Raw genomic sequence first — 16,381 nt, 5'->3', positions numbered from 1 at the left:
AAGTCTCAACATTAACTGTCATAATTAAAATCAGCACAATCACCTCTATATAATTCTTTGTAATAATATGTGTCATATTTCTTACCCCATCATCCATTAAGAAACTGCTCTTGGCAAAACAAAAATAGAGGGTGGCAGTTATGAAAATATTTAATAGATTGTGATTAAATTAAATTAGTAGTGCATGTCCTCTTCAGCCTTGTATATACAGTCCTGTCCTGTGATGTCTGTGCTTATGAGTATGTGGATAAAAATATGAGCGATATTGCAGAAAATTAAATACCAGAGTTAAAAGAGGGTAAGCGGACTTTGATTTTTGCAACATTTTAATGTTGATACTATAATCTGAATCACTGTTTTCTATTAAGAAGGGGTACTACAAAGAAAGGCATTTTTGATTAATATTGTTTATTATTTTTTTTTCTTCATGCTTTCCATTATAGAGGAACGGACACACTAGATTGGATGTACACTCCATCCAGGCCAGTACCTTGTTTCTGACAGAGCTCAGAGGAAGGTGCAAAAGCCTGCTGTCAGATGCAAGGGTGCTGCTCCCTCTAGCAGGAAGATAATAAAGCTGTTCACCTTGACCAGTCTCCTGGAGATTCATCTAGTGATACTAGAAATAAAGAATCAACCATGCACAATTTTTTCTGTCCATTGTACTGAGTGATCCTGAAAAAATGGAAGAAGATATCATACCTTGTCCTTGCTTGAAGCCTCATTGTAGGACAGTTGCCATTACTTGGAGTTACCACACTGGACTGGGCAGAAATAGGTTTGGACACAACCAGCCCAGGATCCCTGAGAATTCATGCCTTGACATTACTAGGCAAACACACTGAAAGTTCCTATCTGCTGACAGGGATGTTTACAAGGGAGTAATCTCAGCTCTTCTGTTTGGTGCTGTTTTGTGAGGATTTCACACACTCTATCTGTCCTTGGTCTTAGACCCAAGTTTCTCTCTGGATTTTATCAGGAATTTATGAAGGTCTCAGCAAGAACATCAGTGCAGTCAGACAGTCTGAGGAAAGTCAGACATAGCCACAGGACACAGGGAGTCACCTGCCACTTACACCAGTATGCAGAGCTCTGAGTCAGCTTTGTGTGGAGTCAGACACCTTAAATGATTCATGGAAGCAGAGATGCCCGAATACGGAGCTCTTTGAAATTCCCTTTTTCTTAGCACAGACACTCAGGACTAGTCAATAGAAAAATACTGAGAGCAGGAATCTCTTACATCTTATAAGTGCCTTGTTATTCTGAGTTCTATACATCTGGAACCAGAAACGGTTCCAAAAAACAAACCACCACTGCAATTGCAAAGTGTTGACTAAGGACTATTCTATTAACCACAAATTGAGGAGAAAGTGACATAAGGCACACCCAGCCACTCTGTATTTAGAGAATCTGCATGAGCAACCCAAGAGACAGAGTTTAGAACTCCTGTACTAATGGCACACTACGCAAGAAAACTATAGGGAAAACTTGTCATCTGGAACATTAATATTGTGCATGATTGCATTTAGAGTCAGTAAACTAATATATACATATATTTACAAAAATGAAATTTATTGTGGAATTAAAATATATACAGTTATGGTTTGTGTTTTCCTCATCTGCACAATATCTATGATGCCTTCTTCCACTGTGTGGAAATAAATTTGACTAAATACATATTCTGTACCTTATTGAGTAAATCAGAGCTCTTTTATATTTTAGCTTTCATAGTACTATTGCTTATGACATACTCTGCCATTGGATTCAGATTAGCCATTGGATTCAGATTAGCCATTGGATTCAGATTAGCTTGGATGTACAGTATGTACAGAAAACTTCAAGAGACTACATAATATTTGACTCAGAGGGCAGCATCACAATACAACATATCTACTTATTCCATTCATCTCCTTTGCTTCTAACAGAATTTTATATTCAAGTTTAAATAGACTCTTGTATATAAATTTTAGTTTTTGAGCTATTTTAGTTTTTGAAGTATTCTTTTCCTTTGCAAACTTCTTAGGAGTCACCTCTGTTGTAGCAGAAGAATGAAAATAAATTAGTACATTTTAATAATTAATTAATTACAAGGCAGAAGTGGAGACTGTTTACATTTCATTGACTTTATAATAATAGTTGCAAATAAGAGTTGCAAATGTATGTGTGATTACCTCCTTCCTTCTTGTTTGTTATTCCACGAAGGGCTCAAGGATGCCCTTATCTGTTTCATCAGTCATGGTTGTCAGAGACAGGATGTGGCGAGGATGGGAGAAAACAAAATAGGAAGAAAACAGGTTAGCACTGTCCCATGAAAAGATGCACATAATTACAGAGAAAGTGTGGGCTATTTTTCAAAGTTATTAATTCTGTCTTCATTTTCCCTATGAGGAAGTAGCAATTTATAGAATATACTTATTGCTTAGGAAGAAGAGAAATTGTCATTCATCATAAGAGGAAAGAACATCTATGATTTAGATGGTTGAATTAGATGTTTTAGATGGCCCCAGGGCTTAACACTAGGCCAGCAATATTCTGCATCTTCATTAATGACCTGGATGAAAAAACAGAGTGCACATTCAGCAAGTTCACAAGTGATGCAAAACTGGGTAAACTGGCTGAAGTGCCAGTTCATTGCGCTGCTATTCAGAGTTAACTTGACAAACTGGAGAATGGGGTACAGAGGTATCTCATCACGTTCAACAAGGGTAAAGTCACAGTCCTGCATTTAGGAGGATTAACCTCAGGCACAAATACATGCTGGGTATCAGTTAACTGTTGAGTGGCTTTGTTGATAAGGTCTGTGGAATGGAAGTTGACCTGGAGATGGACAACAAAATGACCATAAGCCATCGATGCACCTTCATGGCACGAAAAGTCCAGCAATATCCTGGGCTGTGTTAAACATAATTTGGCCTGCGGATGATGACAGATGATCCTTGCCATCTGCTCAGGACTGGTAAGGTCAAATCTGGAGTACTGTGTACAGTTCTGGGCTCCTCAGAGCAAGAATGATATGCATTTACTGTAGGAAGTTCAGTGCACAGCAACAAAGATGGTTAAGGACCTGGACCATCTCTTATGTGTCAGAAGCTGAGAGACCTGGGACTATACTGCCTGGAGAAGGCTCAGGGGGGAGCTCATAAATGTGTACATATACCTGCTGGTATTGAATCAAGAAGAGGAAGCAAGTGTCTTCTCATCAGTACCCACTGACAGGACATGGGGCAACAGGAAAAAATCAAAAATCTTCAAATTCCATCCGAAAGCAGGAAAACTTTTTTACTGCAGGGTGTGGTCAAGCACTGGAACACCTTGTTCAGAGACACTATGAAGTCTACACCCTTGGCAGTACTGAAAACACAACCAGATCACCATCCTGGGCAACACAATCTAACTGACCATGCTTAAAGAAAGATATTACTCTACATGAGCATAAGAAGTCCATCCCAGTCTCAACAATTCTGTGAATTCCATGATTCTGTGAATGGATTCTGTTATTTAATTGAAGTCTTGACGCAACAGTATAAATCTAAAAATGTAAGCATTTTCTCTTTTGAGCTGTCAACCAATTTGGTGAACATTTGACTTCTCTAACATCTAAAGTGATAATGGTTCTTGTCAAGTCCCATCCTCAAATTTTATCTGTCCCAGTAGTGCCTGGAAGATGTTAAGGATCACTAATATGAAAACAAATCTTGAGGTCAGACGAGATTCTTTCATATGGAAAATATGATCTACTATAACATTTAGTAAATATTTATGTTTTTAATAGCTTTTCTGATATATGTATTTGGAGGGATTTGAGCAAGGTGTAATTTGTAGATGAGAAAGAAAGATAGTGCAGTACTTTAAGACTTTAAGAGGTTTTGGACATAATCTGAAAGGCCATATTTTGTTCCTTCTAACCACTAGCAAGTTCTTTTAGTTGAAAACCTATGGGAAAGATCTCTTGTAAAAGTATGTACCTGTTAAGACTGGGAAAACACAGGAAGAATATAACTAGAAATAACACAACTGGATTTACAGAGAGGTTAAAATGCTGTTTTTAAGGTATGGACTGCCCTGTTGGTTCAGTAGTTACTAAATTAAGACATTAGCTTTAATAGTTGTTCTTGCGACTGGTGTAAACCTCCTAATAGCACACTTAGACTAATGGGTGGTCTTGCTCTACCCAGTGTCTTTTGTTTTTGCTGTAAGCTTTGCTTCACTTCTTTTGATCATAAAACCTTCCATGTACTGGATCAGTTTACTGATCTGACTGAGGTGATCAGAGGGACTATTATTAGAATATAGCCAAGGGCAGAAGTGGGAAGGCAGAACTACTCCTTCTGGTGGGAATGTGGTATTTGATCAGTTTAAACTGATAATGAAACCACACCCTTGCTGCCAACTACAAAGCAATTGTCATCACCCGTTTACTGGATCACTGCATTGTACAGTTAGGTAAGAGACAGAGATACTGATTCATGGCCTTCACTGGGGTGTTTCCTGAACAGGCAGTGATTGTAGTTACACCACTGACTGTTCAGGAGGCTGACCTGAGAAAAACTGTCTGAAGAGGTTACAAGTGAACTTGGCCTTCTGAATGAACTTCCTAGGGCTGCTTCCTTTCTGTGGGTAGTTATCGGCTGAACCACTTCCCTTCCTCAAGCATTGGCTTTTATTTGTCCTTATGCAGCAAATTTCAGATGTTATTCTGTCTTAATCACAAGCCACATGGAAGAATAGCTAACATAACATGCCATGCATTGTTCATGACATAGTTTTCATGAAACATCACTGTTCATCCTCTTTCTTCACTTGATCACAGATTTTTTATAATGTAAAGTTTATGAAGAGTTATTCACTTAGTCCTATAAACACTGCTATCTTTGCTAAAAACAGCAGGACGTGTCTTCATGTATCCAGTTCTCAAAACCTTTCATAATCACAGACAATTATGACTTGCACTGTCAGTATCTGATATTATACTGATCCTTGCCTTTCTAAATCCTTTTCTTCTTGCTTTCGTTTTCCCTTTGACATCATCCTCCTTTTGCTTTAGTAACTCTGCTACCTACTTCTAAATTTCAGTTTCTGTGTACTCTCCTTTTTCCAAACGTTGGCATTTGCAAGTGCTTTCTTTGTGAATTAAATTTTAGTCTGATTTGCTATAATTTTTGTGTGTGTCATGGTGCTCACTTATTACTTCTAGAAGGACAAATTTAAAGCATCCATTTTCTTCAATAACAAAGCACTGGATCTTTTGGTGTTAAATGTTTTGATTATACAGAACATGAGATAGCACTGTAAGTTATATAGTATAATGTCATGGAAAACATCCAACATTTAACATATTTATCACTTGGGAAAGAAGGAAAGAAGAAAAGATTTTAATCTGTTCCCTAGAATGTGAGGTTGAATGCTTCCAAACATAGTGTTATTGGCAATAATGGCAGGCTGAAGCTTGTATGTAGCTTGAACTCTCCTGATTTTTTTCTCCTTCAGTGAGCAAGAGATTGAAATTGATATTCCAGTCATCTCTTGTGAAAGCTGTTTAAAAAGGATTGCTCTTAGTTTCAATTGAAATTATCTTTAGTTCCAGAAGAGATCTTTATTCAGGAGAAAATACCTTTTAGTTTTTCAAGGCTTAAAGCCAGTGCATATGAAAGATTCAATATGATGCCTTCTCTCCATGAAAAACTTCAAGGATACAAGATAATCCAGGTTCAAAACAATGTGATTTTTGACAACGTTCTTGTGAACTCGCAACAGACTTCAGACTAGTGTATTCCATACCCTAGAGCAGTGGTCGCAGAAGCACTAGCAAATAACTTCTATACTGACCAGAGTTGAGAAACAGCTTGATTGTTTGTCCAGACCACAGCTATTTTTATAGAAAACCACAAGATTTTAATGGCTGGGCTTGATGGTATGTGAATTCTGCTCTCCAAAGAGCATGAAGACCTGCAATTTTGGCAGTTTCATTTCCTGGTTGATGACAGAAGCAGAAAAAAAAAAAAGACAGAAAGATCAGTGTGACACATACTGCTACACTTGATTTTGTGGTATCACTTACACAGAGAGACAGCTGATTTAAGCTCAGAAAATGTTATTTGGGAGGAAGCAGGAAGTACACCAAATCTGGTATGTCACAAACCTGACTGTCTCTTTAAAATATTCTTAAACCTGCTTAACACACCCGCACTTTTCACCACTCCCTGGGAATGTGCACCTCATATAGCAACTTGTAAATCAAGAAAAACCAAACCCAGCAATTTATTCTCCAGAGCACAGTGGCTATTTTCACACACCCATCCTGGCTGTATAATTAAGCTACAGCGTAACTCACTGATGTGAAGCTTTCTGCTGCAAACTAAAATGGTAAAATCACTATGAACTTAGAAGTTTCAAATATGCTAGAGCAGAACTGCATATTTCAAATGAACATTTGAGAAAATATAAAAAATCAAAGACTGTGATTTAAGCATAATACTATGGAGATTCTGCTCACAAGTCTACAGATGTAAAATCCCATTGATACTGGTTTGTATGCAGCTCAGGGATCTGAAAAGAATGAGTACAGTTAACTAAAAGGCAGCTAAACCCCCAAATTAAAGTCTTGCTTTTGTTATAACTAGGCGGTTCAAACCAAAAAGGATTTGACATGTTCCTTCTAGAAATAGGAGTATTCCTTTTGTAGCCATGAAAGAATCTGCCCCCCAGAAAGAGAGAAAAAAAACAAATTATTTTTTGGTTTCTCTCTCTCCCCTTGTCTTGCACATTCTTTGTGGATTGGACTCCCATAATCCCAGCTTACAGTTTCTTCATTGTACTTTTTCTGTCAGTCGTCACGGTTGCAGGGAAGCTGTTTCTACAATGCATCACTGGTCATACTTGAAAATAAGACAGATTTTGATTTAATATAGGTGGTGTACTTTTCAGGGTGCAGAAAGAACCTTGCAACTTGAGTTTTGTCCAGAGACAGAGAAAAAAATCTGCATGCTTGTTTCCTTTTGTTTTCAGTTTGGCAAGAAGTCACTGCTTTTTGCAAGAGCAAAAATTAAGCTTGAAATCCTGCCATTACATGGGATTGATCTGACATGTCTGTGTGTTTACAGTGTAGATACCTACATTTCACTTGTCATCTTAGGCTCCCTTTCAAGACAGCGAAGTGAAACAGCAATTTCTAGAGCTCTGACCTAATTTAGTCATCTACATTAATGAGATGAATGGGTGACAAATGTAGAGGTAGGAGCCTGACTTTTGATGTTGCTCAGCTTTTTTATTAAACAGGGCCTGTGATGTAACTCCTAACCCAACACTGAAGAAAGAAGTATTCGAATAGAGTCGTCACCAGTTTGGCTTCTCCTTTCATTGAGTAGAATTCAAGTTATCTTCTTGGGCATTAATTTTCATTTAGTTTTCTCAGTCTAAAAGACAGCACAAGGGTCTACAACAACTCATTTTTTAAATTACTGGGTTCTTCATGGTATGATCCTATACGGCCAAGGCAGGATCTGGAATGTTAGGAACTGATCTGAGACTCCATGATTACATCCAGATAATTACAATAATTTTGTCCAGACTCTTTCCCTTTCAATATCACACAAATTACTTTGAAAATATCCTGTTTCAAAGCCCAGACTTGTCATTGATCTTAACAACAACAAAAATAAGTGAAAAAAGCCTTCAGTGCAATTCTTCATGTAGTGAGCATTAAAAATAATTTGAAAGACTTCTTCTGCCAACATCCTTTCTAAAGTATTTATAGTTTTTAAAATATTTTTTTTTCCAAAGTATATAATTTACAAAGAGAGAAGTTGATTTTCAAAGTGCATTAACTTACATTTATGACGGTCTATTGGCTAGTTTATATCATAGGAAAAGTGTTTAAAAAAAGCAAGAAGAGAGCTCAACTGTTTCTTTGGCGTCCCAGTTCACTATGCCCTATTTGGTGAAGTGTTGATTGAGGAAGTGTGTTCTGATTTCTTTCACACACCTTTCTTTGTGATTGAAATCTGCACTTGAAATTTATCCTCAGAATATTCTTGAAAATGCTCTTGATCCTTCTACTCTCATGGACAAAGGAGTATAATGCAACAGATTAATTCTGCTGGAAGGGGAGCAATGAGAGAAGACTCTACCATTTTCTATTTTATTCCTGCAGATGACCTACATTTCAACACAAACCATAAACCTGTCTTGCTATTTTATCTGTCCTTTGAACAAATGAGCAGTTTTATTTGACTGCAAAGGTAGTTAGGTGTAAGAAAACTGTCTTAAACATGTATTAGCAAAATGTAGTGCTCTCCATATTTACATATGTACTCACTCTCCACAATCACCAAATAACTAGGCAAGAAATTTGGTCTGTAGAAACTAAAAAGAGTATGCTGTATGAATCACCAAAGGAGCTGAGATTTACTAAGGAGACTGGTTTATTTCAATACCCAAACCATAAACATTCTGAAAAAAAAAATAAAAAATCTGATATCACCTTCACTGTATTACTAATTGTTTAATGTTTACTTCATCATCAAAGATTTAGGAACAGTTTAACACAATTTCAGTTTTTTGCATTAAACTTTTTCTGCATTCACACATTTGGACCATAGAAGCATAACACAGGTGTCCAGTCTAAGGTCAGCTTACTTAGCCCGGTAGTCTATCTCCAACAGTAGCTAAGAGCAGATGATTGTGGAAGAATGGGTTAGGTGTATGTATGGCTTTCCCTAAGTGTCCTTACAGGTTCTATCAATTTGCATGTTAGAGTCTTTCTTAGAGTTTATTTAGTAGTCATCAATGGATTTCTCTTTCATAAGCCTGGAAGCCTTCTTATTAAACTGTTTTGGTTCGGAGTATACACTCATTCCTATATTTATATTCATATATGAACGGAGAAACACAGACTGATATAAATGTATGGGAAATAGGGTAAGAGCTACTTTTCTGTCATTCTCATGTTTGACTTTGATGTGGATCTTTGAACAGGATCACGATCTGTTAAGCACAACAGTTATGTATTAACACAAGTGGAACCACTTAGTAAATTAAGATTAAATTAAATAGATAAAATATTATTTCAATAGTCCATCAGTTATTTTTCTGATACAAAACTTCCTTACAAGTTTTCAAATGACAGACAATTGTTCATTTCTGTATCAATTCATTTGTACCAAACACTAAAAGAAATAATAATTACAATAGTAGAGGCTGTATAGTCCTCACAAGTAATCCCTGCGCAATACCAGGTTAAGAAGGAAAACCCAGTCTATCAGATAAGTGTAATTTGAACCTCCCTACAAAGATATTGTTTTCTGATGTAGATACATCTCTGTATCTGCTCTGTTAAAAAGAACAGCTTGGGGGATGTCTTTTATGTGTTTAAAATGCCCACAGCAGATTCATTGCTTTGAGAAAAATTTAGGTACATAGCAGGAAAGCACCTTCCTCCCTTCAGTCTGTCCTCCAGATTATTTAAATGCGATGTCTTTCCTGAAATCAGTACTGTGGGTTCTTTTCCAGATTCCTCAGTGAGGATTTCCAGGTGATTGTGGTAGTTCTGCTTATTCTTTAGTGACAAAAGCACATCTACTTTGTCACAATCGCACTACTACTGGTCAAAGCCTGATTTTTACTTCTTTAGATATGTGCATGAGCATTATTTGTAAATGATAGCACAGAAACAAATAAGTTATTTATCAGCAGCATAAGTTACAAAACTAGTTAGAGCCATTCAGCTGGTACCATGCAGATGCCACTTGACATAGCTAGATTTTCAGAATAATATTATTTAGACAACTGATTTCGCTAAAGTAACAGTGGTAATGGTACAAGATTAAGATAAACAAGTTTAGAATACTATGGACATGACTTATAGGGATTTCTGCAAGACATTACACTCATTTGCAGAATAGGGAGGTATTCAAATTGTGAGAAAAGCAGGACCAATAACACTGAAAAGAATTTGTCTGCCATGAAATGTGCTGCCACCTGCTACGATAAGCATGTTTTCTCTACCAAGCAATTTTAGAAGGGGAAATGGAAGAAATTGCTCAGCCAGTTTTTGTGGAAACTAGAAGCAGTAAGATGGTTTAGACAACTTGCATACAATTACAACTTTTTTTTTTCCCCCATTTCCAATTTTGCCACACCCTTTGGGAAAACAAGGGCTGCTGCATACATCTGCAATGTCATTAAGGATTTCCTTGCAATTAAAAAATACATATGAAAAAGCTCTGACAGTGCTTCTTCCTGCACTCAGGAATATGTGGTGAAACTATCGCTCTGCACGCCCTACATCTATCAGCCAAAAGGCCTTCCCAGAAATGCAAGCCAGGCTGGCACACACACAAAAATATCCATAAAACACATTAACCCTGTGCATTCCACAGATTTTTATATATGAATGAAATAATGAAATATTTTGCTTATTTTAACAGTAGCATAATCTACAAAAAGTGTTTCTCAATCATTTCAACACTGCACAACAGCTATTCTTAGCTAGTATTACAAAATGACCTTCCTCTCTGTCTCTTTTAATCACCAAACATGAAACATAAAATATAAAAAGAGGAATTCCATATACAATGCCTAAATATTGATTTAGTCTGTGATAAAGCCCCTGGAAGAACCTTACAGTTCACTGTATAAGATATTTGGCAGGTACTGGGCTTCTGTCAAAAGGAGGAGTGCCATGAACTTGGTTTTAGACATAGTCTGTGTGACTTTTCCAACTGGTAAACTGCTGCTTTCTCTTTCTGTCCTTTCAAAGATTTAGGCATGCTCTGAGATGATGTAGATAAGGCAGAGGAATTTTGACTTCTGAGCACCAGAGGAGGAAAAGGTTGTTAAAATGGAGCCCAGGCACTTGGCAATGCCGGTAGTTAGACATTGCAAAGCTACCTTCAAATTGCTTATATATCTTTTAGATTTCCATCCTAGATTGATGCCTAGGGAGAAGGGGAGTTGCCATCTCACATCAAATCAGTAGGTTTGGAATTTGTTTTTTTTTAATATGTCTTTTTAGGAGGACAAGAAATTTAAGGGGCAAGTTACAAAAAGCTGTGGGATCTAGTGAGGAAATAGCTTGCCTGTTAAAAACAAATGAACAAACAAACAAAAAAACACAAAAAACAAAAACAAAAGGCACCCATGCTTCTTTTTTCTTCATCTTCTCTCTGTTGCAACTGTGAATCCTACTGGGATTCACATAACTGTACCTAGCCTGGTTCTGAGTTGTAAATAACTCTTGATAAGGATGTACTCATAGGCAATATATTCCCTTGGTTATTTATTGTTACAGGAGTTGAAAAGTTCTCCTCTTCATAGAAGTAGTAAAAGTTCCAAGCATCTTCTTATTTTATAAGGTAGGACTGAAGTGGAAATGAAGGTAGAAGTGATTCTTCTGTCACCTCTAAGAGGAAGATGTCACCCTATGCATGTGCACCAGTCCCCTACCGTTTGCTAGGCTGAAATTGTCTTCCCTAGATCTTTTTGAGTTACTTATCAAGACTGCTACCTACATACATAGGTGATCTAGATGATGCCTGAGAAAGAAAAATGTCCTGGTAGCACAGAAATGCAACAGTCCCACCAGGTACAGGTCACTGTTTCTGTCTGTTAAGCCATGCTAGCTGTCAGCAGGCCATCATCCACTGCTGCCACTTCACTGCTATGGTTTTAGTCTCCTTTAGATACAAGCTACATCAAATGCAATTCATTTTGCAAAACTCAGATTGAATGAATTGGACCATGCCAGTTAATTAAGAAGGTGTAAACCTGAGCAAAGTTTCCCATTTATCCACACCTTCCTGTTAGCTCACTCCTTGCTACAGTTTTGATTTTTGCCAATTAGTTCTCTCTGAAACAAAGCTTCAGCCTGGCTGTTTCTAATGCAAGCCCCATGCTCTGACAGAAGTTAAGGATGAAGTTGTACAATTTGTTTTGGCAAACAAGTTTAGCCCTATACATGCAAGTCATGCTGCAACACTTGTCCTCTGGCAAGAGACTGAGCTTGGTATGTTTAACTTGGAGAACTATAGCTATCTTTATTATTATTATTATTATTATTATTATTATTATTATTATTATTTTTATTTTTATTTTTATTTTTATTTTTATTTTTATTATTTTAAAACTCAAAACTTGGAACACTTCTTGCTGGAAGGTCTTTAAGTCTTTTAGACACAACAGTGACAACAGAAGCATCTGATATTCCTAAAGACATTACTTTATCAGTCCTAAATGGAAGGTTTGCAGTATCAAAAGACTTCTATTTTGGAATACAGCCTATGAAAAAGATGTATTCCGTAAGGTATTCCTCCCTTTTTGGGAGGAGTCACAGAATGGTATTTGCCCAAGAAGTTGTCTGCTGAGTCATCACTCATTTCTCTCTTCGTTGTGTGTCTATGTAATACCTTAACAGGGCTAGGCTGAAGTACACTACTTACACATGACAGACATCCTACAAACCTTAATAAGAATGTGGAAGGAGATTAGCCATGCATTTTGTACTTGAAAAATGGAAATTTAATAAAAATTGGCAAGAAAATGCATTTTAGTAGCAGTCAAGGATGGGCTCTGTAGAAAAGTACAAACTAAAGTTAAATATATAGAACAGAACTATCCTGTTCAGAAAGATGTGGGAATCAGCGAGTACAATAATGTGTTACTACAATTGGATACTACACGCACTTGACTTTGGGAACACTAATTTAGCTATAAATTATGGTCTTTCTGAACTACTTATGGACGGTTTTCCGTCAGTGGTACACAATTTTAAAAGTCGACATCCTCCACTGGAAACTATCAGTTTACTGGGAGAAGAAAAATTCTCTAAATGAGTAATGAGCCTAGTCCTCAGTGAGCTTGTTGGAAATGGCCTCCAAAATTTCCTATCAGCCTGATCAGCAAGACACAGTGAACTATGACTATTAATCACTAATGCGTCTCTATTTGTTTTTATTAATAAATTAAAAAGATAACTTAATGTAACAAGAAGTTCGAAGTCATTTCTTGCTTTCCCTCATAAACCATGTCAAGTCAGATAGTCTGCTAACGGGAGTCGTCAGAATGATTTTGCTGGAGTTGCATTCCTTTCTATCAGTTGAGGATGTGGCCATTTGTGTATTTTCAATTTATTTTAAAATATTTTTTTCTTTTTTCTTTTTTGAGAGAGAGAATTGTGAGAAAAAGCAGAACATATAGAAGAAGTATAGGAGTTATGTCAAATAGGTAGTTATGAAATTAATTACTGTCTTCACCAAATCTATATTAATTTAAACTCATCAAGTATTCCTTCAACTCCGATAAATTAAAGGAACAATATGGCTGTTAGCTGGTGGGTCAGCTAAATTGCATCCTTTTATTGAAAACACTGGTGGTGAACCAGATGCTTGCATGTGTGGTTTTTTTGTTTTGTTTTTTTTTTTTGCATTCCCATTTTCTGACACCATTGAAAAATCTGATTCCAGAATGGATGTCTGTGCTATAACTGGGGAATTCTACTGTAGGGAAGGAAGGGAATCAGGGAGACATGTTTCAAATCTTAACAAAGTCTGCTATTGTTTCACTCTATCTATATTTCTGTCCCTTCTTCACATAAATATTGGCTTTAATCTAGGGTCTGAAAACAGAATTGTCCCCTCATGATGACTGTAGAACAGTTCACACAGTCTGTGGAATATACTTGAGACTGAGAAAAATTTGAGTTCCTCTGAAGTTCTAAAACCTTAACTTCTTCAGAAAAATGAAGAGGTGGTTCATGGGAGATACTTATAAGTCACTTCCACTGTATGCTTATGCAGTTTGATTCCTGATATGTGGTACCATGTAATATATTCCTTGTTCATCAGATACAATACTTGTACAATTGCTATAGAGAAAATCAGAATGATTAGCAATGAGTCATATTTGCTTTAATTTGGAGAATGCTTTTTTTTTTTTTTTTTTTCTTTTTTTTTTCCCAGCTCTGAAACAGTAAGTAATTAGCATAGCTAATGTTAAGAAATCATCATCCATTGAATCTGCTGATTGTTGCAGATCAGTCTATATTATAGCTGGCCTTCTTTATTCTTAAGCTGGGCTTGGTACCACTGCTGGAATTTCTTGGAGTTATGCATTTTTCTGTGGAGGCTCTGTGTGGTCATGCCAACAAACACAGACTTGGCAAGACTGTCTTAAAGGAAGACTCTGGCTTAAGGTAGCAGAACTGGCTTGCTGTATCTCATGGTTTATTCTCTGAGTTCAAAGGTTATTAATATAGGAAAGTATCACTTGAATTTCAGCAGACTCTGTTGGCTTCACCCCTTTTGGTGTTTCTCAAACATATGGCTAAAGAAGGCAGTGCTGTAAGACAGGTTAAGTCTATTTTGGTTAAATGTAAAATACTGGCAAAGCAATGTCATCCAGCACCTGGATTGTGAAAAAAGGGCCCTTTAAAATGAAATGATGTTTTGAATCTTGAGTGTTGTTATTATATATCAAAGTTGTAATTCCATTTCAACTCAAAACATACGTAGAATTTTGTTTTAGCCTGATTTCCATTATGTATTGCTCAGGAAGTTGGACTTCATATGGGATATGTGCAAGTTAAACTGTAAAATTGAAATGTGTATATAAAGATATGCATTTGCAGAGCCTTCTTCTTGATTGTAAAAACTTGAACATACAGTACAATATGCTTCAACATGACTGCTGTAATTATTTTTCACTTTTGGAAACCTGGAGGCTGAGTTGTACAAAGTTTGGGAAGGTATACTTGCATTTATTAACACTGAAACTTGTGGTTGTTAGTAGTTCATACTTGGTGTTTTTTGGTCTGCTACTTTGCTTCATCAGCTGCATTTTATCAGATATAACCAATGTTTGGATAGTAACTTCATGTTACTATCTAGTCTGTGAAGAGATAATCATCAGCAAAAAGAAGGACTTGAAACATAGCTTAAGAGACATTTATTGAGTTGCTTTGTGTCAGTGTTTGCTTTCTTTTTTTTAGTACTAAAAGACAGTCTTAAGTTTAATAAAAGACAATATGAGTAATGTATAACCATGCCTTACATATTTTGTTGTAAAAACTCTCCAAATATAAAATAAGCATGGACTTATATACGTGTGTGTGTGTGTATACACATGTATATGTATCTATAAAGACTTTGTGCCTGAAACTGAACTACAGCATCTTACAAAGAATTCACATAACAAAGTGATTGTATTAATTACACTGTATTTATTAATGAGACAGTTTTAGCCTTCAGAGAAACAAACTGTAGTCATTGTAAACAAAATAAATAAAATAAAATAAAATAAAGGCAGAGGCAGACTCTTCATTCTGTTTATTGTTGTCTGTACTGAAGGAGAATGCAAATGTGCAGAGATAAGAGGCTTGCAACAAGGTCTCATGTTGGAAAGTTTTCCCCACAGATGTTTTGCCTCTGCCCACATATTCTAACAGAGCAAATACCTAATGTTTATCAGTATACAGTGCCTTCTCCACTTCTGTAGAATTTCCCTGTGATGAAATATAGCATTTCTTTGTGTTTGCCTCTGTAGATACCTGAAACCCTTTACCTGAGAGACAGTGCTAAGGCTCTGCAATATATGCATCTGTGGAAAATCCAAATGAGACTGGTATATTGCTTCAGATAGTAATTCCTTGGTTTTCTGTTTCAAGGTGTGTGCATGCAGTTCATTTTGTGAAAACCAGCCCTATTGCACTTGAAAAGTACAGTAAGCACAGAAGTATAACAACTTCCCAGTACTTTTAATTGATCTGGTATTTCTACAAGGTGCCACCCTTTTCCACACCTCCTGCCTCCTCCTTAAGTGACTCAGCCTCTGAAGTAGAAGTCTCTTGACTTTTCAGGCAGCTGGATGGAGAACAACAACAGTTCAGCTCTCAGTCAGCTTTGATTGTACCTCACTTCCAGGTATCTCCAGGTTGACTTACCACACTGAACCACACACTAGGACATTGGCTTCTACGATATATAGGTAAGAGCATTTAGTTTTTTGTTTGTATGTACCAAGTAATAAAATTCTCCATTTTCCAATGCCCTGTGATTTTGGAGTATCCAACTTTAAGGAGTCTGATTTTCAGGAAGTGAATGTGCTATGAAAACTTGTGTCCCATTTTAGGTCTTCAAATTCCCTTCACCTTTCTGAAATCTCTTGCCCATACTATCTTAATTACGTGATTAATTACATTTTATTAGTAGTTGTAGTTCTTTGATGGTGAACTCACAGTTCAGACCCCTTTTCACTAATGGTTGTTTCAATGTCATTTTGACACTTTTACTCTATGGCTTGGTTTATTCTTACTTTACTATTTTAGGAGTTTTTGTCTAAAATGAAGTAAAGTCTATTAAAATATAATTTACTTGAATTTGCTTTAGTTATA

The 16,381-nt window shown here is 36.5% G+C and overlaps 1 protein-coding gene across 1 annotated transcript in view; it reads left to right on the top strand.

Moving 5' to 3' along the window:
- SCEL (sciellin) overlaps nucleotides 1–16,381 on the top strand; it is a 95,705-nt gene that overhangs the window by 32,170 nt on the left and 47,154 nt on the right. Inside the window, exon 2 of the mRNA XM_072344898.1 lies at nucleotides 15,848–15,975. Within this exon, the coding sequence (XP_072200999.1) occupies nucleotides 15,848–15,975 (128 nt within the window). The remainder of the gene's footprint in view (nucleotides 1–15,847; nucleotides 15,976–16,381) is intronic.

The sequence above is a fragment of the Excalfactoria chinensis genome, chromosome 1, assembly GCF_039878825.1.
Source record: "Excalfactoria chinensis isolate bCotChi1 chromosome 1, bCotChi1.hap2, whole genome shotgun sequence".
Lineage (NCBI taxonomy): Eukaryota > Metazoa > Chordata > Aves > Galliformes > Phasianidae > Excalfactoria > Excalfactoria chinensis.
This window is presented reverse-complemented; position numbering and strand designations above follow the sequence as displayed.